Source organism: Corapipo altera, unplaced genomic scaffold, assembly GCF_003945725.1.
Source record: "Corapipo altera isolate COAL_440 unplaced genomic scaffold, ASM394572v1 45, whole genome shotgun sequence".
Taxonomy (NCBI): Eukaryota; Metazoa; Chordata; class Aves; order Passeriformes; family Pipridae; genus Corapipo; species Corapipo altera.
The window spans coordinates 7,765,373-7,791,151 of record NW_020884877.1 but is presented as its reverse complement, the minus strand read 5'-3'; the positions used below and the strand labels follow the sequence as shown (position 1 = coordinate 7,791,151).

Below are 25,779 nucleotides of genomic sequence, written 5' to 3'. Positions count from 1 at the left end.
CACTAGCAATGTTGATACTTTATTACGTTTACTGAAGTGCATAAAAGAGACTGCATTAAACAACCTGCTTTTACAATTATTAAACCATTTGACTGCAATATCTCAGCAATCCCCTGACAACTGCTGTATCTATAGCAAATATTAGTCCTCTTCCACCAACTAGCAAATTAAGCTATGTATTCAGTGATTCCCTAGGAGGCAGCTGAACGCTTGGTACAATGACTAGCACCTCAGACCAGGAGGACCTCGTGCTCAGTGATGTCTTTGTCTATCTTCTTGCTCTAAATCTCTGCTGAAGTGATGGACTCCTCATCCACCTGCCCTGCTGTCTTGGGAACTGAAGAGCAGTTACTGTCCAAGTACTACACCCACACCTGTGCACACCTGTACCCTGTGTGGGGCGTCCCTCCTGAGGCGTTAAGAGTACAGAAGCAAAGAGATGGCACAACTGAGGTCCCCTGAGTGACTGTGCCATACATGTGCACTATGATGACAAAGCATTACTGTGCAGCTCTGGTGCTGCATGGTCTGAATTCAGCCTTTGAGGAGAGAGCCACAAAGCAAGGCTTTCTCTCTCCTTGCCAATACAATGTACCCCTGGAATTCTGATTGCAGGAAAAGTAGCTTTGCCCAGCATCACTGGCTGACACATAGGTGTCAGTTCACTCTGCACACCTGACACAGGCACACACGTCTTGCAAAACACATTGCCAACCATAGCAAAGTTATAAGAAGATGAAATGCAGTCTTAAAATGGGAAGGGTCAGGCAGTCCTAGTAATTCAGCTTGCTACCAGCCAATATTCTAGCATATGTCCTAGCATACTCACAGTCCCCCAGTTTTACTGGGCAGACAAGACAATCCTATTAAATCAGCCAGAAGGATTGAGAAGATGCAAAGGGCAACAGGGTTTTAGCTTTAAATGTCATACAAGGATGGATGCTAACATTTTCCAGACCTTTCCTTTCTAGAGCCTGCAAACTTACAGTTCAGAATTCAATTACCAGAAGTCAGCCTCCCTTGAAGCCTTCTGGCACAGGGAGTTCATTTCCTGCTGTGTTTGTCTGGCATTTTGCTCAGGCTGAAAACCACCTGAACCAAACTGCAATACTTAGTGAGTTTTGTGTGCAAACAGGCCTAAGTAAAAGGAAGAAAGGGTGTTCACAAGATCACCTCTTTTCTCTTCCCTTCTACCAAACACACGAAAAACACAAATATGAAGACAGTAGGGAGACAGTGGGAAAAAAAGCGAACCTGGAGAGTGAGCTGCTGCTTTGGTTATGACAGAAGAAACACACCTAACTGCCAAGTCCTTTCAAAGAGCTTCTATTGCAGCCAAGAGGATTTTTCTTTTCCTATACATGTGCTTCCAGGTGTTAAGTGTATTTGTTGTTTTTCAAAATCCTGGGTTATGGGAAGAGACAACTCTACAGATTTTTATTGCTTCTGTTCTTTCATGACGTATTTTGCCAAAAGCAGACAAGAACCTCTCAATTTCAAAACTTATTTAATTGATGTAACAGTTTACAGCTGCTGCTCAGATGTCGAGTCCATGAAATTTGAAAGAGAAACGTGCCCAATTACACTGTAAAAGCTCATGTCCTACAGCACCTGCTGGTGTTTGCTTTGCCAGAAACAGAAAGGACAGACCCTGGAAACCCCTATGGAGGCAGGGAAAAGGTGGCAGTGGGAAGGAGCGCAGGTTTACAAACTCTTCATTCAACTTGGCTTCCATTTGGTGGATTGACTGGCACCTCTCAGACTGTGTAAAACAGAAGCTTTTGAAGACTGAAGCCCTGTTTCAGTTCTGACCATCAAACATGGTATGTATTTATTTCCTGCAGGACCTCTTTGGGATGTGCCACGAGTGTGGCCAGGAGCAAGTCCCTCACTGCAGAAGATCTGCTTTCAGGTGTTGTTGTGCTATCTCCAAGGAGCAGGGTTATGTGTATAGGAGAAGCTCTGTTCTTTACCTTTATTTGGAATGTTGCTGCACACTGGCCAATTATGGGAGGTGAAATGCTGACAAATAAAGTGTCTTTTAAAAATAAGCCAAAAGAAAATTATTACTATTAAGATCATCTCAAGGAAGTGAGACAAGATAGCTATCTTTGCCAAATCATAGAATCATACAAGGGGTGGGTTGGAAGGGACCTTAAGGATCATCTAGTTCCAACCCCACTGCCATGGGCAAGGGCACCTTCCACCACAACAGATTACTCAGAGCCCCATCCAGCCTGGTCTTGAACATCTCCAGGGATATGGAGTCCACATCCCCTCTGGGCAACCTGTGCCAGTGCCTCATCACCCTCACAGTAAAGAGTTTCTTCCTAATATCTAATCTAAATCTACCTTCCTTCATCTTAAGGCCAATCCTCCTTGTCCTATCACCCCTGGTCCTTCGTGAAAAGTCCTTCCCCAACTCTCTTGTAGGCTTCTTTACGTATTAGAAGGTGCTACAAGGTCTCCCTGAAGCCTTCCTTTCTCCAGGCTGAACAATCCCAACTCTCTCAATCTGTCTTCACAGGAGAGGTGCCCCAGCCCTCAGATTATCTTTTTGTCCTCCCTGGCCTTGCTCCAATAGGTTCACACCTTTCTTATGTTGGGGGCCAGCTCTGGAGCCAGACAACAACTGGGAGCTGGACACAGTACTCCCTCCAGGTGGGGTCTCATGATACTAAGTTCTTCCCTAGTCTTGATCCATTCTCTGCCCAGCTTCTACTTGTGCCTGGGATTGCACATTTGATCAGTACACTACTAAGGAATTATGCAGTTTCATTATAACTATTAAGTACAGCAGCAAGAACTAAGTTGAAATAAACACCAAACCTTATGTCTGAATGGAGAGAGGAGATACAGATGTGAAAGTGCAGGCAAATATATACTCTATCTCAGAAAAGCAATGCTTAATTCCCAGGGAGGTATAGCATGGATGGAAATAAAAGCACATGTATGCAGAACTGAAGAGAATGGGAAAAACTCCAAGAGAAACTACTTGTTATTTTAATGCTCTACGTGGATGGGATGGAGTTGAGGAGATCCAACCCGTGATCTCAACTTAGTTGTCACACTGCCACCACGGCAGATTATATCCTCTTAACTTTCCCACCCTGTCTTAATTTCTGTTCTAATAGTTGGGGATGCTGTAGCATTTTGGCACAAAGACTTGTAAAGTATCTGCACAGAATGTTTCTCTTCCCAAGCCACCTCGTATCTGTTCTGTCTGTCTACAAAAAGTATTATAGTGAGATGACATTAGATTAAGTTTTTAATGAATGCTTAATCTTAAAAGTCCCGTTTTCTTTTGTGCTTCAGCTGCCTGTACAAAGACCATAGGAAACAGTGCATAGAGCATAGTTTTTACCCTGCAGGTTTAGAAAAAAAACGGTTAATTTTCTTGGCAGTATTAATGACAGTTTGACATGAGATCTGTGCCTTACCATTCAATAGCCCCTTATCAGGGCTACCTATACTACCATGGGCTAGCAAGTTTAGTCCTTGGTAAAAGCATCCAAAGAAAGAACTTTCAAATATTTATTCCTAACTTCTAGGCATGGGAGGGCTTTTTGTCTCCACACATAGCAGCTTTGTAACTCTGAAGAATCTTGCATTTCACAGCGCAAAACTGTCATTTTCCTGATGGCAGGCTCTGGTTACCTTTTAATAATCTCCCTGTCTGACAAATTTTCTTCAAGAGAGATCTGCTTTTCCTCTAATAGGGCATTTACCGGTTATTTTTTCCTTTTCAAATAGCACATAATAATAATATTTGCAGACACAAAACATCAAACAACCTCTCCTAACAGTGGCTGCTAGGTCTGAAGCTCTAGCATGGTCTGGATTCCTTATGAATTTGTTATTCTTTCAGCATATACTGCCTAAGATGGCAAAACAACACTGCTACTGTGTTTGCTGGCATAGTGCTTTGAGGTATGTAATCAGTTGCCCCTATCTAGCAATCAGCCACCGAGGCAGCAGCAAATAGCATATTACAAAAGTTTTAGAAAAGCTCTTATGTGGCAAGTGAACAACTGTAGAATTTTCTCCTTATGTTACTTTTGTCTGTCTGGTCCAACCGAGCGCTACAGCAGTGTCCTCGAAATGTTCCTGCCAGGGGACAGGACATGCTGCGCCCCACAAACACTGCATTTGGGTAAGCCAGTTTCCTGGGGGCATTTCCACAATTTAGCATCCACCACTAAGTGGTGCCAATCCTTAGCCCCTGGTGCTCATGAAACAAGTACCTTGTGGTAATCCTCAAGGGCCCCAATAACTGCAAAGATTAGGACTAAAAGAGAGGCTGCACTGTGCTACCTCTCCCTGTCTCTTGAACAACCAGGTAAGCAATGATGAAAAAGATGCCACCAAGAAAGAGGAGCATGGCTACTCCTCTGGAGGAACACCTTAGGCCTGGCTAAGGAAACTGTGATTAAAACATCTGTCTTGCTGAGAGAGTGTGGCTCATTCTGACAAGAGGGACAAAGAAGACAGTATTAGCAGTCAATGCCTGTAACCTCCAGGCTGCTGAAATGTCTGTGTTTCTATCTAAAGAGCAATTCAGTTCACTTGCTAGCAAACCAACCTGCAGGGAGATTACCTTGTATTTGGAAGTGTCCCAGTTATGAACCAGCCGTGCAGGGATGAGGAAGCTGTCATCCACGTGGCAGGTGCTGCAGTAATACCATCCACTGTAGCTGCACACCTTGGCTTTTCCATTGGACAAACCTATGGAGCGCTGACAGCCTAGGGAAGAGAGAAGGAGAAAAGTCTGGGTTTGAACATTGTGCCAGAGGTACACACTCAGGATGGAGTCAGAAAAGTAATTATTCCTTCATCTGAGACCCTTTTAAAATTTCATTTATTTTAGCAATGAGATATTTCTCATTCCCTAAAAAATAAAGGAATTCTTAAACTAGTGCTGAAAAAGCACCCACTAACTAACTTGGGCATCTTGACAAAGAGTTCAGACAGCAGTCAAAGGATACTTACCAATTCTCAAGAAACAAAGGCACAAGACTTACTTTGAGACACTGGGCATTTAAAAGCCGTGGCCATCTAAAAGCCATGCCCTGAAGCTTAGACAGAAAACAGCAGACCACAGAAGTATTATGAGCTTGCTCCAGAGAGCTCCCATTTTCCCCACAACAGAATGGGCCAGCACTGCCTGCGTGGAGGAGCGCAAGCCAGCTCCTGCTGACAGCCGGGGGGGATGCTGACTTGGCAGGTAGGATTCAGCCACACAATTAGCACAGCCAAGGCAAACCACAGTCAGACCATGAATAATAACTGTGAGCAGCAGTCACACTGAGAATGAGTAGTTCTCGACTAGCAGCAGTGACACAGCTCAGTTTCCAGCAGGGTTTTTTTTTCTGTACGATTGGATTACCCTGTGTCTTACAAGGTCTGAGGTCTGCCTGTACTTTTTTCACAGCTGGATCCCTTGCCTCTTCCCATGCCCTCTTGTGTGGAGTCCCTGGGGTAAAACAATGTATTCAAAAGCTGCTGCTTTAGTTGGAAAGAACTAATGCAGAGCTCTCCTTCACCTGACCACCTGTTTTCACAAAACACATAAAAACTGAATGTGCTTGACACCTCTGTCTTTCAATAGTGACTAAAATGAGCCAACAGGTTCAATTAATATTAGAGTGGATGGTTAAAGACAGACAGCACAGTCACATTAAACAATCTGCTCAGGAAGTGAGGCTAAAAGTGTTTGAGTAAGATAAAAGATGTCTATGGTTGTTAACAACACCTCTTTGATACACCACACATGATGGTATTTTTGCTTTTCCTTCAAATACCAGTGTTCCCATATTACATTTACAGCTACAGCCACAGCTCTAGAGCTCTGCTGCAGCAAGTGCTGTATGCTCAGATGGTCTCTGCTGCAGCTGGTTAGAAATGCTGATTAGCAGAATCCTTGTACATCACTTTTATAGAAAAAGTATTAGTTAAACAGAATTTTTCAGGTAGAAGTCAACTGACGACTGCTTTTGTCAATATAATTGATTTAGTGTAATTATGTAACTTGTCCCATTGAAGGCATCTTTTCTCCCCAGTAGAAGTTACCCTGATTTGAGGAAAGATTGCAGCTCAGATACTCTAGGCATACGTTGAACTCCTCCTTCCTCACATCGACCGATGTTACCACGCCCTCTCTGCTCCAATCAAAATAAATACAATAATCTGACCAACACAATTTAGCTCACTTCCTCCTCTTCCACACTCCAGAGCCATTTGGCCACTGATTCTCTGCAATATGCACTATCAAGTGAATCAGTGTGGGACATGTCCTCTGCTCATCTCTCTCTTCCCCTCCCCCCTTTTTTTTGAAGTGAGGATACAGAGTTTCTTGAAAAAGGTAAATATATAAACAGGTCAGTTGATGAAAGAGATAATTATGTTAAATGTCTCCTCCTTTACCCTTCATAAGACCAGAGCATAAGTATAAACATGTATCTTAAGTGGCATAACTCAACATATATAATGCAAACATGTGATCTCAGCCAATAATCAAACAGAAAACACAAACATTATTAAAGTAAACTATTATCATTGTAGAAATACTTTTTTGCATGGTAAATATTAGCAGCACTTTTTGCAAAGCACTATTTTAGGACAGAAAGAATGCAAGTATCACTTTTATAAGGGTAAAGTAAATTCAAGTAATTCAGCAGCGTGTTACTAAAAAAAAAGATGACCTATGACTGTGGCTTGGGATCAGAACTTAGAAGCCAACAACTTCATATTTTCCTCAGTGCAAAACATGCATTTTCCTATTTTCTCTGTCACGTTCTTTTCTTTTTTTTAAAAAAAAAAGTAGTTTCCTCAGTGGTCAGTTAAGAGTTTCCACGCAGTCCTGTTCCACTATGCTGGCACACCTGTTAGTAAGCCCAGTATCAGTACTATGTAGTACATATAGAACTATTTTTTTTCATGTTTTTAAATGCATTTATACATAGAGGTGAAGGTTTTGAACAGCTGATGAGACATGAAATACCAGCCCTGTTTGTCTGACTCCAGACTCATCTGACTAGTAGCCCTGGAAGATGCTTGCAGAAGATACTGAAACTGTTGCTAAGGAGCCCATGTTTTTTAAAGCACAACAGAGGTAAATCTTGCCCCTCTGTAAAGGAAACATTCCCCTTTCCCAAACTAAATGGGAACAAGCCCTCAGAGAGGGTGTTTGTCTTAGCAATATCTCAGTACAGCATGTTCTTCTGCACCAGCCTTGCTAAAAGAAGTGAAGGGTTTGAATCTTTCTCCTTACTAGCTGCCTCCAAATTTCCTATCACCAAAAAACACTGAAGCATCTGCCTGTATATATCAAATAGCTCCAACCTGAGCTTTCCTTACATACAGCCATTACCTCACCTTGGATGAAACAGAGACTACTAAATGACATGTATTTTCTAGCTCAGTGTGTTTGGACCAGTTAGGAAGTACTAGTGGTAAAGCTGTGTCTGAATGCAAATGAAGTCTCCCAACTCAGTGTCACTGAAACCTTTATAAACATTCCCCACTAGCCAACACTTACTTGTCTGGGTATGAGGATGGATTTTACCTATCATTGTGCACCCTCTGAGACTCCACAAGCTGATAGCTGTCTTAATGCCCTAACTCCTATGTATTGGACTGAAGGCAAGAATAAAGCAAAGTTCAATTTGAATTGTCAACATCCTAAACTAAAACAATTGCAGTTGAGAAGTCATCATTTTAAGGCCTAATTTCTTGCAGTCTCTTAGAGCCAGCAATTCATTCCAGTCCACAGAGAGAGTTTTCTCAGGAGAGGAATGACAAAGCACAGAAGTGCTGGGGGTGAGGGTGGTTTTCTCTCCTCCTCCCTATGTCCAGCCCATAAGAACTGAAAGAAGGTCTCTGGGGTAGGAGGGTCTCAGCAAGCAATCTGGGATGCCCTTCAGGAAGGGTAGTTCTATGAAGAGGACAAAGTGGAAGAAATTCTTACCCAAGCAGCACACATTGCTTTCTCCCTCGTTACAGCCCTTTCCTGAGCCCACATGTGTTTCCTTGCTCCTCAGAAACACAGTTTTTACACAGAGTGTTTCTCATTCCTCTTCATACCGTCAGGAAATCATATTCTGCAAAGCTACATACAGTTGTATGGCTGGGGTTTTTTTAGATGAGAATGTGGCACTGGCACCCATCTTACATTTTCCCCTACCTTACAAGCTTTGCTATTTGAAAATCACCATCTTTTCCATGCCTATCTGCTGTGATTCATAATGATGGCTATTTCTACAACCCTTTCAAATCAAGTTATCAAAGCACTGATTTTCTTTGAAGTTATGCAGTTCAAAGAGATGTAGTGTGACAAACATATTTCTGTGGCATAGACCACTTACAGTACTTTGTTTTTTTAAGATGGAAAAAAACAGAGCATGAATGAGAGAAAAGGAAGAGGAAGAAGGAATATCTATTGGTTTATTGCCCTTGGGAATCCTGCATCTGGACATTCAGGTACATAAACTGCCATCATGTTTACCAGAAGCAAAGCTAGTACTGATTCCTGGCTTTAAACTCTTGAGCACCTCTCCCAACAGGATAATCAGAAGTAGCTGATCATCTCAGAGATCAGTAACACAATTCAAGAAATAGTTTAGGGTTCGGGAAGGGACCGTGTTTACAGAGAAAACACTTATTTGCCTATATAACTAAAGAAAGCACCTTCCACAGGATGGGAGGGAAAAAAGCAGCACAGCTTTCACCAAGCATCTCTCACCTATTCCTAATGCTCACACAGAATATTATCTACATAACACCTGTACAAAGGTCTGGCAAACCCTGAGTCTAATGCAAAGAGAATACCACAATATTTACACTGGTACCCAAAATCATCCCTACATAAAGGATGTTATAGAGCAAGCTACAAAGGGAAGAAGTGTAGTTTTTGGTATATTGTTAGCAAAGTGAGGGAAGGAGTAATTCCAAACCTTTTATCACAGAAAATATAACAAAACAGCCTTGGAATCAAGGAAAGAAAATAGGGGTTAGGAAAAATAACAGCAAGAAAGTGCTGTTGAACACAGATGAACCTCTCTCAACAACATGTCTGTGAGCAGAGCAGGAGTATTAATATCAAGAGGCTCATGTCCAAGTGAGAAGACTTCAGGAAGAAAGTAGTACAGAAGATGAGGTTAAAAAGTTATAACAAGACTCTCCCCTTGACTTAAGGTGGTGGTCTATTATGGAGGAGGAATCCAAGACACTTGAATATAATTCCTCTTCTGTGAAGTGCAGGAAACAATTTCTGCCACTTTCAGGGTGTTGCATATTCTTGTGGTCAGAAGACACACACGCAACCACTCTTTTTATCCAGATACCTTTTCTTTAATCTTTTAGTAAGCAAAGACTGCAGTAGCTCCACAATGAAACAGAGAAACTGGAAGATCAAATTAGAATCAAGTACACAACTGTTTTCCTTATTGAATAAAGTTCCTTGCTCGGTATCAGGAAAAAGCAAGTCCCTTGTGATTGTGTGCTATAATTAAATCTGTGACAGATTAGCTTAGAAGCTAATTCATTTAGAAACAACATACAATATGAAGAAAAGAAAATGACCCACAGACTTCAAAAGGCTTTCAGCTTGATAAAGGCATAAAGCAAACTAAGCAGAAGGAACACAGCAACAAATTTTCAGTGTTAGATCAGACATACAACATTGCTCTATCTGCTCAGCACAAACAGAAGGTGAGAATTATTTCTGTTGCTTGCCTTGTGTTTCTGTGCTTCTATTCCAATTCACTCCACCATGGGAAAACTCGGATTCCCAAGGAAGACACACTAACAATCCAGCTTAGTTCTCCCTCACGTCTACCCATGTTTGAATTTTCATTACCCTTTGTCCTTTTTCCACCATTACTTTCTTTCTAAAGCAATTTTATTTCTAAAGAAATAACTAAAAACTTATAAACCTCCAAGCAATGTCTGACACTTTACTCCACTTGCCTATATTTTTTTTGTGAGCTTCTTACAAACTTTAAAAGACAACAAAACCCGAACAGATAAAAGTCGGAAATTTTTCCATGTTGAAACCATATGGGTTTGACCTTACCAAGTTATAATTACATAAGCAACATATAAACCCCATATGATTAGGAATGTACAAATCCCACTTTGACTGTAAACCAGATCAGCTTCTCCAGAAATAAGGAAGGGTTCACTAGTCCGCAACTCCCAGACTCGTTTTTTTTTTAAAAATTGACTCCAAAGGATGGACCAACCATTCCAAGCCAGTGAAACTTTGACTACCAGCTGTAGCTCAGAACTAAGCGCTAAAATAACAGACCTCCCAACTTCATTAGTGCCATTTGAAGATACAATGCATAGCCCTGTCTTTCCTGTCTTACACATTCCAGCTCAGCTGACTTCGCATACCCAGCCTATGCTTGGTGGCTACAGGCTCTAGTCTTCACTGGGGAGACTGGCCACTCCAGAGTGACCCATCCCACCCTGCCAGAGATGTCTCACAGGCTACACTGCCTCAGAGCACCTCTCCAAGGCAGATGAGATTAATCATTCCCCAGGCACCCAGGCTTTCTTCCAATCAGCAAAGATTGGATTAGTGTAGACATCCAATATTTAGACGGCTGGGGGCAGGTGACGTAAACAACACCCTTTACATCAGTCACACTGAACACACAGAGCTGTGACTTTTGCTAAGAAGATGAACAATCAAGAAAAAAAAATCACTGTTGGAAACAAGGTGATAGTACATATGTGTGCATACACAACATTCTGCATGTCTGTATTTTCCTTTCTAGAAGATAGCATACAAGTATGCTGTAGGTTACACAGCTAAATTCTGCCTTCCCAATAAAACTAATAGAAGTTAAGCCTGCAAATGTAACACCAAAAAAACCCCTAAAAGTCAAAGTGTAAGCTTGCACTTCACATATATGTCAAGAACAACATTTCATCAATAAATGAGGACTAAAAATCCTAGCTGTGTGTCACATGGCAGCAACAAAATTATACATTTGGACACTAGCTTCTTATTTGGTTGGATTTCTCCAACTGAATTTCACCAGGATTTTACTTTTACCATTAGTGTCAAATTCTGAGAAGGGTGAAAATTACATTTTTCTCAGAGAACTTGCTCTGAAGAAATTACAAACAACTATGAAGACATGCTTCACACATAGTTAAAGTCTGTGACTCTTTTAATACATGGTCAGTTTACATTCTCCTGCTGCATGCTTCCAAATCCTTTCTCTGGATTCCCAGGACAACAGCAAAAGAAGAATACCATACACCTCAAGCTAATTTGGTATTCTTTCCCCCATGCCCATATAGGATCATTCTCTGCAGTATCTGGTGCCTTGCTGAGATTCTGAAGTGCTGCCTGACAGAAGTGAATGGGAGTACCATGGAATGACTTATTGGCAGGATTCAGTAATTCACCAGCTCTTTAGTCAGAAATGGGAACTGAACACACTCTCTGGGCCAGCTCTTGAAGTCTGCTTGCCAGCTAGGAGTAAAGAGATAATGTGACCATAATTAATAATGGTATTCCCATTCCTACAGTTGATTACACTCATGCTTGATTCGATATACTGAGAAGGTAGACCAGAGAACAGAGCAAAGTGCAGGCCAGGCTTTTGTGTGATCAGATCCTCAGCTGTGGCCAGGTCATTTAGCAAAAAGAGTCTCTACCTAACTCAGTACTCATTTCTGCTCCACAGTTAGCTTGAAGGCCACTTACCCCTGCACCACTCACTCGTTTACTTATACTGAAAGCTACCTGGTTTGCCAAGTTTCATTTATTTGATACAGCACTCACATACCTAGAAACAGTAGCTCTGTTTCTGTTTGAATACACAACTGGTTTTGTATCTCCTTGTAACACAAGGAACAACTGCACAGCAAGTATGTTTACGCATTTTTGCCAATGCTGCTTTGGCTGAATTTCTTCTTGGTCGCTCGTCACTACCACAGCACTACCTCGGGCATGTGAACTACTCAGATTTATACAGCACATGTATGTGTCAGAGACTACAGACATTGGAGAAGGCCAGACAGAGAAGCTAAACCATTCCCACCAGTTACACTCTGGTTGGTTCTGCAATTTCTTTTACATTGCCCCTGATTCGATCCACAGGTAATAGTTTTGCCAATAATACACTGCTTTGGCACGTGACAGAAGGGGGGGAGCCCTGCCAACACACAAACAAATGTCCTAGTTCTACAGCAGTGGACCCTCAAGCAGACATTTTCCTTCTGTATGTGTCCCTCAAGGCTGCACATCTGCATGGATGCTCTGATGCCAAGCAAATGCACAGTGCACATTCCAGGTTTTTTCCCAGAGCAGCACGTTTTTTTCTGCTCAGTTGGTTCTGGCTACCAAAGAATGAGTTTAGAAATACCACTGTTAGCAGTGGAAGTTATACTTTTGAATTAATTGAAACAGGGCCTGAAAGTCACATACAAGACTGAAAGACTGTTGTCTAAAGTGAAGATACTTAAACAATAAAACTTTTACAGTGCAAAACACATTCTTAAGGGATTTTACAGAGTCTCAAATACAGGGAAGGCAAAAAGCTGCTGAAGCCTTGGAACAAAGAGATCAACTGAAATGAAACCAAGCACAAAACAAATACAGCACTTAGAAAAGGCACCATCCTAAAAGCCCTGGACAGGTGAGAACAACTGTTATTTGGGACTGAAAATGTGACAACAGTGCTGACAGCCTTCCAAAGGACCTTATGGTATTTTATTATTGTGATACATTTTCTAAGATTTGTCCCCTAGAATTTTTATTTCAGTGATGTGTAACAAATAAGTGGGTGTGATGACAGTTCACAGAGTATTTCCTAAATTCAAGGATGTTTCTCAACTATCTGCATTTGAGAAGTTTCAACTATATGGCTTTTTGAGAAGTTGAACAAAGTCAATATTGCACCTGGCTATTTTGGCTATTTTTTTTTTTTAAATCACACTTGCTGGTTTTGCAAGCTATTAGGAAAATATTTTCTTTTCACTGAAGGGAAAAAAAATAAATTTACTTTTACTGCAGTGGGGGCTGGTTTCAAAATAATGGCGTGAGCTAGAGCAGAGGCTGCGTGAGCTGAGCATGTTGCACTGGACTGTCCCCCAACCACACATATTATCACAGCACTGAATGCAGAATGACTCCTTGAAAGACAACAGCTTTCCACCTGCTGCTCCATTTGACAGGGCTGCAAGCTCAGGAAGTAGCCCATTTACTAACCTTGGCTTCCCTGCACCTAGTGTTCAGCTCAGCCAGGCAAGTCAGTGGAGCTCTAATAGCAGTATTTATCCTTTTGGCAACTGCAGAGACATGGAGAAAGCAGGGAGGAAAAGACAGAAGGCACCTCAGAAGAGGAGCAAGGAAAGCCACACAGACAAATGAAAGGGTGCAGAGCACATTTTGCAGAAGGCAGAAATTCCCATACCCATTAGGACTTGCTGTCTAAGTAAAAAGAGTTCCTGGAAGACACAACCGACTTCTCTGGAAAAAGTGTTTGTTTTAATAAAGGACAGGGAGAAAAAAAAAAGGTGAAATGAGAGACATCTAAAGAACAAGAGCTATGCAAAAACAGGAGGCAAAGGGCAGAGGCCATTTGTCTTCCCAAACTATGGAAAAGTGAAGGCACATGACACAGAAATAGAGACCTCCAGGAGAGTTCCTCCAGGAGAAATGCCTACCTTTCCCCAGAAGCCCATAGATGTCCTAACAGGGAGACAGGACAGCCACTGAAGTACTCACAAGCAGCTACTGCTGTCTACAAGACGCTGCATGTGCCAAAGAAATGCTTTCATGGAAGTTTTCTGATCCCAAATGTAGGACAACAGTTCAGGGATTTCTCTTAATCCAGGTGAAATAAAGATACCAAAAATAATAAATTCCCCTCCAACAAATCATCCTAACATGATGCATGTCTCTCATTTCCTACACAACAAAGAACAAATCATAAAACCTGATATTTACGAGTTTGGACTTGCAAGCAACTTTCCCTTCACTTCCCTTTGAAGATGAGGGGTAGGTCCCTTCAAAGTCTCACCTGAGCAGATCAGTGCTCTCAGGTGCTACTCTTGCTCAGAGCCCCAGACACTTCCCACAGGAACGCTGCTGCACTCCAGCGTCAGGGCAAGATCAAGCCCCCAGTTATATATGAACATGCAAAGGACAAAGGACGCTGCCATTGAAGTGCCAAAAGTTAACTGCACATTCCAAAACATATTGCTGTGCCAAGCCAAAAATACAAGTAATGGCTGCAAATGTAAAAGCATTTATAAAAAACCGGTCTCTCCACTGTTAATCAGTGGCCTATTCGTCCATTTTGAGAAATAATGCCCTGCCCTCTGCAGTAAGACAGAGCAAGAAATGTGGGAAAAGCTTTTGTATCTGCTGATCAAGCAAAAGAAAACTTTTTTCAAGCTGCCCTTCTGACTCCAGTGTATCAACAGTTTGTCCCCCCTGCCCCATGACTACATCTGACACCACCACCCTGGCTTATATCACAAGTTGAAAAGTGCTAGTCAGACTCCAAGATAAACTTGTCAATAGAGAGGCACAGACATTCACATTCTTCCCTACCTGCTTGTCAGTTGTTTGTCTGGGAGCAATTCCTTGAAAAGCTTTTACTGAGGGAGAAAAGGAAAGGGGGATGCAGAGAGCATTTCAAACAGAAAAAAAAAAAAATCAGGGAGGGGAACCCCACAAAGACTGCAAAGAAAAAATAAATTAAAAAAAGCCTGTCCCCATCAGGTCCTTCTAGCAACCTTCTTTATCAGAGGTTCATTGTCAATCAATTAGCCAAGGCAGCAGGGGTCTGTAGGAAGGGGGGTAGCTCGAGAGACAATGGTCTGCCCTGTTGTATTACTATTTAATCACTTTTCCTAAATAAATAAAGCAGCCCAGAGGTGCTGTCATGTCAAGGGAATTTATAACAAAAAAACCCTTCATTTTTCATTGGTCATTACTTTTCCTTCCCTCCCACCCCTGCAGGACTAGAGAGGGTTATTACTGTAGCCTTAAGTTCCATCTTTGTGTTGCTTGCCTTTGATTCCCACTCGGACCTTGCCACTTTCTGGCACTAATTTGTCAGGCTGAACAAAGGAGGGATTTGTACCTCCTGTAAGGTCTCAATTAGGAAAGGCTTCTGCTGTATTATGTGCCATTGGGACAGGACACAAAGACGGTAATTACAGGAATTTGCACTAAATGGCTGAAGAATTCACAGCAAAACTTTTCTTCCTCCCCCCTCCTCATCTTTATCCAAGCTTACCCCTCCCAGCAGCCCTGGGGAAAACTGGTCTCGGTGCCTGCAAGCTGTAATTACCACCAGCAGGCCCCTTGGGTTAAACAGCAGCCCACGCCGGGAACGGTGCAAAAATGTTCATTTGAAACTCTCCTGGACCTCTGTCAGAGAATGAGGCAAAATTTAAAAAACTTTCCTCTAGTGAACTTTGAATTAAAAGAAATTAAGAGAAAGGAATATAGGTTTACCGTCACCTGGGACACTGCCTTAAAATGAGGCAGTTAATTCTGCTGTCTTCTTGAGTTTCACAAGGCTGTCTCTTGGGTACACATTGGGCTGGACCTATCTTGGGGATACTTATTCGAGTCATTCCCAGAGTCTCCCTGCAGTTTTCAGTCTCACAACTATCCTTAAAGTTAAGACATGACCATTGCCCAGTAGTGTTCAGGTAATCAAGAGTTAGCACAGGACCCAGGCACCTTCAGTTTCAGCAGTAGTTTGGCACATAAATACTCCTAGAAAAAACTGACATAAAGTCATGCAAATGTGGCCAAGAACAGACCTGAATTCAGGCAGAAGCCCAACTACTGTGACCAAATCAATAACTGCAATGAGGCTGAGGTCAACCTTCAGGATGCTCTGGCTGCCAGGTGGGTGCCATGCACTGTAGAGAGATGAGCAGGAACATGACCTGCTGGGGACTACCAGAGGGATGAACCCAGCTGCACCCACAGCCAGTTCTGAGGGCAGTCCAGTACATCTGGGGCTCAGCCAGCAGGTCCTGGGCTCATCCAGACATCCCCAGAGTCACGTGGGGTTCCAGAGCAACGGGAGACCCCCACCCCAGAGCAGAGTGGGGAGGAGGCAGGACCCTCACAGCTCCCATATCACAAGAGAAAAACTCTCCAAAAGAGCTGTTTCTAATAGAGTGGACAATCTTGAAGGGAGCGTAACTAAAGCGAGTCAAAGACTATAGTTTAGGCATAAGGTGCCCAAATTTGCTCCACACAGGTGCTCTTGCTAAAGTAAAATGACAACGAGTTGCATTCGCACAGGTCCTCTCTATTTTCACTTCATTCCCAAACTGGATAAAATCATGATCTTGCCTAGGACTAGAGTCAGATGACAAATTTACAGTGATTCTGGACCACCCTTACAGTGTCTTGAATCAAGAAAACAGCTCAGCCACCCTGTAAGGCAGCCCTGGCCTATGTAGTGCTTTATGCGCAGCATCTAACTTTTCAGCATTAGTCATCAAAAGCAGATGAACCTCTGAATATCCCATAGGTTTTTATCCACATTTTACAGAGAGCAAAGAAAGGCTAACTATGGCCACAGTGAGAGGCAGGGAACAGCTGTGTGCTGCTAGAACACATAAATGCTCTTTCAAGTGATTTTCTTTTCCTGCAGAAGGGGAGCAGGTGCAGATGTTGCAGCCTGGTTGCTTACCTGCACACTTGAAGCTCTGAACTGTGAGCCCTCTCTCCAGAGACAGCGTGGTCAGGATGCTGAGGAAGCTGGTGGTCACAGACTGGCGCTTGCTCTTTCTAAGGTCCCTTCCCAAGGGCCGATCTCCAGGTTTGTTCCTAAGTGTGACCTGTGGGTTCTGAGTTAAACTTCTAGTAGCATTGGCTGCTGCTTTCAATGCCTCCATCCACTCCTGGGCCCTCTGACGAGTCTCTGCACGCAGGCGCAGGACATCTTGGGGGAAAATGACCTGAAAGCAAGAGTCACAGTCATCCCGAGTATCCGTCTGCACCGACAGGCACACATCGACATTGTAGCTCAGCAGAGGATCTTCATCAAGCCTACCAGGTTGGAATGCCATGAGATAAGACCTGTTCAAGACAAAAGTAAATGCCTTCCAGTTATTCTGGACAGTTAACCTGTAAAGAGTCCCTGATTTGAGAATATTTTGATACTCTTTAGTGTTTTCAGTCAAATTCATGGACAGGAAGAGCTCCATAGGCTTCTCTAATAATCCATTGGTTTGAGAAAGGTCACTGTTATTTTCAGGCTTTGGTATATTCTCCAGTTTCTCCTGCTGCCTCGTGAAAGCAGGCACAGAAGCACGCACTGCTTCCCAGAGTTTCTGCCCCCAATCCAGCGTCTCCCACGAGGACTCTGCCTTCAGCTGTAGCTGTGAGCTGTCTGACAGGACAGTGTCCACCACCTTGGTTTCAATGCCACCAGTAACAGTGACCCTTTGAAAATGCATGAGTGGATACACGGTGGGAAGAGTCTGGTTGCCACTGCTGTCCAAGCAATACAGGTACAGTTTGTATGGGGAGAGCTCAGCGTAACAGGTTTGCCAGTAGCTGTCATTGTCTCTTCTAACTTCTAAGTATCCCTTCTTCAGAAGATTTGGGAACACTGGCTTGTGTTCTGGAAGAAACAAAATGAGAACATTACCATTAATTATTTTTTTAATAGTCTCTAATCGCTACATCATTCTGGCTTATACACCTCTCCTACCTATATAAGGTATATCCAAGGATAGGATCACAGATTCAGCCTTCATCTAACAGGTTATAATTATCAAACACAACCACTAACTCTACATTTGAGCCAAAGACAATACAGCACTTTTTTACCCAGAGGTACCAAAACACTCTATAAAAAGGGAACAGAGAAACATAAGGACAGAGAAACAAAGCCATTTTCCTGAGATTATCCAGGAGAATAGTAACAGAGCAACAAAACACTGCAAGTCTCCCAGAACCTAGTCCAGAAGTGGACAATACTACCAAGTAATCTATTGCCAGCTAAAATAGATTTCGACAGTGAGAAACACACACAAATTAAAACACCTTACCCTCTCTTCCTGCTACTTCCCAGGCTCAGCTTCATGTTTTCACGCATACCTCCTCTGCCTCCCCACCGGTTCCAGCCAGCACAGGGGGAAGGGGAATAGCAGTATCTGGTCAGCATCTCTCTGCTGCTGCCTCCTTCTCACATCTTTCCCCTGCTCAGCATGGGTCCTCTCCAGGAGCTGTGGTAGCTGCAGTCCTTCATATTAAACCTGCTCCTGCACAAGTTCTCCATGGCCACAGCTCCTTCAGGAAATCTCCACATTCTCCAGCATGGGGTCCCACATGGGACTGCAGGGAGATCCTGCTCCACAGTGATCTCCCCAGGGACTCCAGCACCTTCTGTTCCTCTGACCCTCAGCTGCTCCTCACCTCGCTGTGCAGTCCTCTGCCCTTTCTGAGATGCACGCAGCCAGAATGGCCCCACCTGTGGCTGATGGGTACAGCTGTGCCCTGTGGTGGGGCTGCTGGAACCACCTGGAACAACCCCATTGCCAGCACCTGGGTACAACTCCTGGCACCTGGACTGACCCAGGTCACAGGGAATGGAGAACTGTGCCCAACACAGCAGTTTGTTACCACAGTTCAGCACGACCTGGGACCAGAACATTTTGCACAGCTCTGTTTACTTCTGAGGAGCTTTGCTGATTTATGAGAATCAGGTTCAGGAGCAGCAGAAAGGACCAAAAATGAAAAGTAAGAGGCTGCCCAGACAGACTAAAACACATACACCTGAGCATCTCAACATTTCAGGTGTTTGAGAGCAGACTCTTTCACAAACCCTAGCCCAAGGCAAAGTCAAGGGGAATTTTCTTCATCGCCAGAAAACCAGCCATACCCAAAGTCACTCCAGGCACTAAAGTAATACAAATTTAAAGGGCTTATCTAAAGCATTTCTGAGTTTTAAAAAAAGGTTTCCATGCAAAATTTGTTCCAATATGATTTGCACCATCAGCCACCATAGACACAAACATCATATTAACCTTGGGCTGGACATGGCCCTATGAAATTTTTTATGGTCCCTGTATAAATTCAGTGGCATTCATTGTTATGCTGTCATACGAACTATAGCACTTGGCACCCCAAAACAACCTAAGCTTGAGGAAAAAATTCTTGCTCCTATCTGAGTTCTAATTCACCTTTCCAGTAAGTGTGATGGGTCTTGACTTACACACAGTGGTAGAATTAGCAGACACAGGTAGAGGTTTCTGCCTCCTGTTGTCCATCTCCCTTGGAGACTGCTATTCCAGACACAAGAGAAAGGTAGCAACCTGGAAACGGCTCCTCACCCACTCCCCAGCATAATCACATCACAACAGAATCAGCATCAATTGACCTTAACACACAGCATTACAAACTGCAAGATACAGGAGCTCTTTCACTCGAGGTTTTTGCCTTGGGGCTGACAGCTTTTGCAAGAGGGATAGGGCAGACAGTTGGAGGCATAAAACATTTTCAGCATCTCAGCTTAGCCAGTTACACTAATGTTAACAGGCTACGCTTTGACCAGCTTTAGACATGATAACCTCAGAGTACACCAAGGATGTCCTCAACACACAGCTATGAGAACAGAAGCATCTAGATCTCATGAAGCTTGGAAACAAAGAGCCAAAACCAAGACTACATAGAAACTACCGCACCCCCAACTGTACTGGACTTCCCAGGTATTATGGCCAAGATTGCTGGCCAAGCTGCTCTCACCACTGCTGGCTAATGGGTGTGTCTGTTTACTCTCCAGGGCACAAGCAGAGTCAGGGACTATGAGTATTTGAGGGACCTAGTTACAGTCCAGGGGTTTCTGACACCAGCTGGTGAGAAAGCAGAACTTATGCTAAGGAGATACTCCCACCCGTGGCTGAATGCAATGCTATAGCTGATTGTGAGTTTTGTCCATGGGCAGGAGGAGGATTCAGAACAGCAACAGTGTAAAAGCTTTTTGTAGCTCTTCAATGAAAACCAGCTTTAGGCATTTATAAGGATTAAGTATACAAGTTTCAGTTAAACTTATTGAACATACATGAAAATTAATTGTTTGATATACGTGATGTGAGTATGCAAACCTCATGAGGGTTAAAAAAAGGAAGAAGGATGCTACTTCCCACCCACACAAACTAAAAGGATGCACTTAGGTTTTGCCTTGCCAGCTCAGCCTCAGCTTCTCCACTCACTCATATACTCAGAATGGAGCCTGCTTTTAACACCATGCTCAAAGCACTCCATCTACAAAGATTTCCTGCAGATATGGCTAAAACCACAACAACAATTTAAAAAATTGCTACTTTGGCACTAGGTCTAAAAAGGTGAGTATAACTATACCTTGCAAACCAATAAACTACGCGAGAATATTTCAGCTAAATATGAAAACTGAAAGCCTAATCTATAACTCAAAATGGTAGTGAAAAAGCACACTTTGATAGCCCAAATGGATAGATACACATGCACATGCACAAACTAAAAGAGAACCAATTTTGTTCACTGTACATCTCTGGCCCTGACATTCATTAGTATTTCTGCGCTAACTCAAAAGCCATTAATTTCTCTGAAACCCACACTAATCCCTTTGTAGTGCAGATAATGGGCAGCCATTCTAGAGTCATCTTCCCTTTCTATTAATCCAATCAGGGAGGCAGCGCTTCTGCAGCTCCAACTGCAATGTCTCTCGCTTCCATCAAGTACAGATGACAGTTCAAGCTTCTCCATAATAAGACAACTCGTAACCTTCCCCCAGCCACCCCTCCTTCATCTGCACACAGGTTTGCTTGTCTTTTGTTGAGTTAGAGAAAGGCTATCTCTCCCTGCCTTTCACAGAAGCACTCCCCCTCTCCCTCCTTCACCCCACTCCTTCCCTTCAAGCTCCCATGAATTGGCTCCAATGGCTCTTGCTCTAACTGGGACAGAACCAGCAGCCAATTTGATTAACATTCAAATGCCTCACATTGTTTAGGTCAGGGCAATAGATGCTGGCAGAGACACGTTGAATCCATATGCCACACATATACACACACCTTTATCTCCCTGACTTGCAGTGTGCCAGATAATACCTTTCCATTCAGAGAGCAAATGGTACCATTTCTCCATCCACCTTCCAAACAGAAACTACATCTCTTTTCCTCCTTACAGAGACAAGGAGAGTAAATTGAGGAAGAGTGAAAAAAGGCAAATAATCACAGAAAATGGCCCATGCCTGAGCCATTTGGAGTTATAATTTCAAGGGAAGAGGGGGAAGAAGGCAGAGGAAAACAAAGAGAGACTCAGCAGCTGGGGACAGAGCAGTAATTTCCTCAGCATCTCTCCTCCCCCCTGGGAACTGCCCACTACTCCTGGCTAGGAACCCCACACCTAGCACACACCTACCCCTCTCCACACTCGGGGCAGCTGGTGCAACCAGCACCACTGGAGAGGGAGCCCAAATGTTGTCTCAGCAAGTCCAGAAGATATGTGCTCCTGAACAACTGACTGCACTTGCATCTCTGTTGGCATGGCAGGAAAACTTGTCCTGTTTTCCACCACCGAAGCATTTCTGACGACAGATGAAGTAACTTGGAAAACAGCAGAAGCAGAGATACCTAGTCTCTGGGGAGTCTGTCTCTTGAGGTGGCACTCCTCTCTGAATTCTCTGATGCTTAGTGAGTGATGGGCATAAGTTACAGAGTTTTTGTCAATAGTCCTCCCCTCTGATTTTCACAAAACTTAGCAGACACCTTGGGGACCTAGAATGCTGTCAAATTGGGTTGGGTTAGTCCCCTATTTGCTGGGGTTTGCTAGATCAGGAATGAACTGTGCCTCAGCCAGTATGACTCGGATTCACAATGTCCACTATTTTCCTACTTAAAAAACAGTCTTTTCTTCCCACCTATTTTCCCACCTGGCTCTGCAGATATGTATCTTTCAGGCAAGTTTATATGATTCCACTTGGTCCTGAAATAATGGCATTGACATTTAGCCACAGATTTCCGGCAGATGGCTGTTCTGGAGCCAAATCTGGCATCTTCTCTCAATGACACCTCTTTTCAGGGGGCTACTACAGCAGTGGGACATATAACTAGGTAGTGGTCTGCATTAATCTATATAAAGTAACAGCATCACTCCCCATCAGAAGGCCATTCACTCTTTTTCATCTTCCCTAGGCTTAAAGAAAGCAAAACCTGCTTTGAAAATGTTGATCTTGCAAAACCTCTTAATTTTATATTTATGTATTGTCAGAGAGGTTGGTTTAGCTGTTCACCAAAAATAAGCTTCTCACTGAATAAATTCCCTGAACAGGTGGATAAAGAACCCAAACAAAATACTCTTTACGTCTTGCCCTTCAGGTGTGGCATTGTATGAAAAACGTAAGAGAAACTCTGATGAAGTCTACAGGATCCCTGCTGCCCCACCACTCCATCCAACCCTTTTTGCTCCTCAGCAGTAAGTTGAACACTTGTATAGTGCTTGCTGAGGGGACCACCAGCACCCTGTGCATACTGACACAGTGCCTGCACCAGCAGGGTAGTGGAGAAGGAGGCTGGATTCAGTCACAGTGCAAGACCAATCCAGAAAGGACTCAACCCTGGCAGAGACAGAAGTATAATGAGTTGAAAGAGATGGTTACCTACTATCAGCTAGGAGATATATGAAACAGCAGCACTTGCAAAAGAAGTGAGAACATAAAATGAAGATGGGTTTGCTGATTATTTTATAAATCACTCAATTCAGCTTTAAAAAGGAGGATAGGATAAAGTGACTGTCAAAGCTACGAAAACAGGGTCAGTTCACATTAGGAAAGTCAGCTGACACTGCTAAGGGAATTATAGCAACTAACCTGAAAATTCAGTTATGAAAGTCATCACATCATCACTGGAAGCAATCAACACTGCCCCAGGAGATGAAAACTCCGTTCATTAGCTTTATGGAGTGTTGTAACTCCCGAGCAAAAATCTCCATAAAGAATAAACCTTCCTACCAGAACAGCTTCACCACCTAACTCATCAGTGCTGTTTACTGTAATCCTCCTGCACTATGAATTTATCCACTGTATGGGAACCTCTCCCATTGCCTCCCACCACACTCTCCTCTCCATCACTCTGCACACTCCTACAGCCTCCCAGGCAAGGGAGTGGAGTAGGTCACATTTCCCTCCACTCGAGGCAGCTGCCCAGCCCAGCTGCTGCTGCTCTCTGTCAGCCCCCATGGCCCTTCCAGCTTGGAGGGTGCCCAAGTCCAAGGAGTAATCAGGAGTAATCAGTTAAGCTCTTAGAGAGCGTCCAAAGGAGGGCAACAAGGACGGTGAAGGGTCTTGAGGGGAAGCTGGATGAGGAGAGGCTGAGGGCACTTGGTCTGCTCAACCTGGAAAAGAGGAGATGGAGGGGAGACCTCACTGCAGTTACAGCTTCCTTGTGAGGGGAAGGGGGGGGGCAGGCACTGATCTTTTCTCTGTGGTGACCAGAAACAGGACCCGAGGGAATGGTCTGAAGCTGTATCAGAGGAGGCTTAGATCCGATATTAGAAAAAGGTTCTTAACCCAGAGGGTAGTTGGGCACTGGAACAGGCTCTCCAGGAAGTGGTCACAGCACCAAACCTGACAGAGTTCACAAAGCGTTTGGACAGTGCTCTCAGGCTCATGGTGTGACTCTTGGGGACAGTCCTGTGCAGAGCTAAGAGCTGGACTTGATGATCCTTGTGGGTCCCTTCCAACTCAGCATATTCTGTGATTCTGTGAAGTGATGCCCACCTCAATTTATCCAGGGGGGTTAGTGAGGAAGTACCATCCAGCAGATGAGCTGAAGTCAGGTGATCTAAATTACACTCCCATTTGATCTTAGGCAAAGCACTCACCTATCTTTGTCCCTGCTCACACTCCTTATCCTTACTGTGTGGTGTATTTAAGCTGTAATCTCCTGGGAGAAGGGACTGTCTCTTGCTGGATGCACAGAACTTATGGCACTTATGGACCCCTGCAGTGAAGGGCATCCAACTTGCACTCTATTTTAAACAACGTTTTTGCCTCTTTAAGGGTCCCAAATCTCTGCAGTACAGCTACCCTCTCTTGACTACCTTTTAATGCTGAAAATAAATTGGCCACGGGGGGGAACACCAGTTCTCCAACAGGCTTGATACCTCTGGGATTATTTCCAAGTGGTTTGAGGCTTACTGCTCTCCAGAGGGGAAGGTGCAGAAGTGTTATTTCTGCACATCTGCCTCTCAGATGGCAGCACCATTATCTTTTGCACAACACCACATCTATAATGTTCTGCCATCCCAGTGACAATTAATGGCATATTTTTCTGCCCTGGCAATGTAGCTTCTTACCTACCGCAGACAAAGGACAGTGCTACAGGGGTGTTTTGAAAAATCACAAAAAAAATTAGGCTTCAGAAACTTCCCTGGCAGATGGGTTAGGAGCTAGGCCTTACCCAGCCATCATGGGAGGGGAAGCATTAAGGTTGTATGTCACACCTGGTATTTCACATCACTCAGGATCTCTGGCTGTCTCCACCTGTGCAGCAGCTCCTGTACCTGCCACATCTCCCCTTTCCAGTCAGCTGTCTTTGCAGCTCCTCCCTGAGCGGGACAACAACAGTGGTAACTGACTGTCTGCTGCTCTGTGACCCAGCACCACAAACCTGCTCATCACACTCAGATCTGTCACTAAATACTGCGTGAGCCGATGTCACAGGCACAGAGGGAGTACCAGTCACCACTTCTGCTTGAAGGTGAGGATATCTGGCAAACAGAAAAAGCTTCATAAAGTCTTGTGTGTAAAATGACCCCTCAGAACTCAAGGATCACCCCCAGTCCCCAACCTGTGAATCAGTGATGCACTGCTCATGAATGCAGATTTAGATGTCTTACCTCTACACAAACACACTAGAAAAGTATGTAACACATAAAAGAGCTGTATGAAGAGGGGCCCAAGCCTCTCTAATATCCCCTGCACAAACTCTGAGTACAAGATCATACCTCGGACTCGATGATCTTAGAGGTCTCTTCCACTCTAAATGACTCTATGATTCTATAAAAAAGCAAGCAGCAGGAACAGATAAGCTCATAATAACAGATATACTATGAAGATAAGGAAAAAAAAGTGAAGAGTTAATCTATGCAGCAACTGGGACAGCCTTGGAGGACTGGGAGACCTCTGCAGGCTCCAGAGGGAAGTCCTTTACTGCGGTGAGGACTGACAGGACTGGCTGAAGCCGCTCTCAGTATCTCATAGCATTCATTTAATTTGGATTAAAGCTCTGGAAAAGGATGTCTCCACAGGCTGCAGGGACTGTGACCCCTTCAACCACCACAGCAGGTTTTAGCCAACTTCAAAATACATTTTTTGGTCTATTCTGGAGAACAATTCCTAGTCACAGATATACATATCTGCAAAACCTACTTTCTTGCTTTTGTGTTTCTCTTTTCAGCTCAGATCACAGTAGCAGCAAACTTTATGGCAGCCTCTCTTGTAAATACAGAGGGAAGAAATAGCATGGCTACCTTGTAAAACCTGCACAGGAGCTGAATAGGTAAAGAAAACAGGTTAAAAGACTGCATCTTCAGAGCACAGAAGCTCTCCTTCCTCAAAGAAGGTATCCCTGCCTTCGAACATCCCATGCAGAAAGGTTCTTGGAGAGCACACAGCAAGCACTGACAAACCTGGCAAGTGGGCCCATAGGATTCTCATGTGGTTTAACAAGACCAAGTGCAAGGTGCCACACCTGGGTTGGGATACAGGCTGGGGGATGAACAGATCCAGAGTC

General features: G+C 43.7%; 1 protein-coding gene across 2 annotated transcripts in view; it reads right to left on the bottom strand.

The window, feature by feature from the left end:
* PLEKHM3 (pleckstrin homology domain containing M3) overlaps window positions 1-25,779 on the bottom strand; it is an 88,949-nt gene that overhangs the window by 48,557 nt on the left and 14,613 nt on the right. For both annotated transcript variants that reach the window (XM_027637434.1, XM_027637435.1), the window contains 2 exons: window positions 16,692-17,627; window positions 4,598-4,743 (listed from right to left, as the gene is read on the bottom strand). In XM_027637434.1, coding sequence (XP_027493235.1) covers window positions 4,598-4,743; window positions 16,692-17,627 — 1,082 coding nt within the window. The remainder of the gene's footprint in view (window positions 1-4,597; window positions 4,744-16,691; window positions 17,628-25,779) is intronic.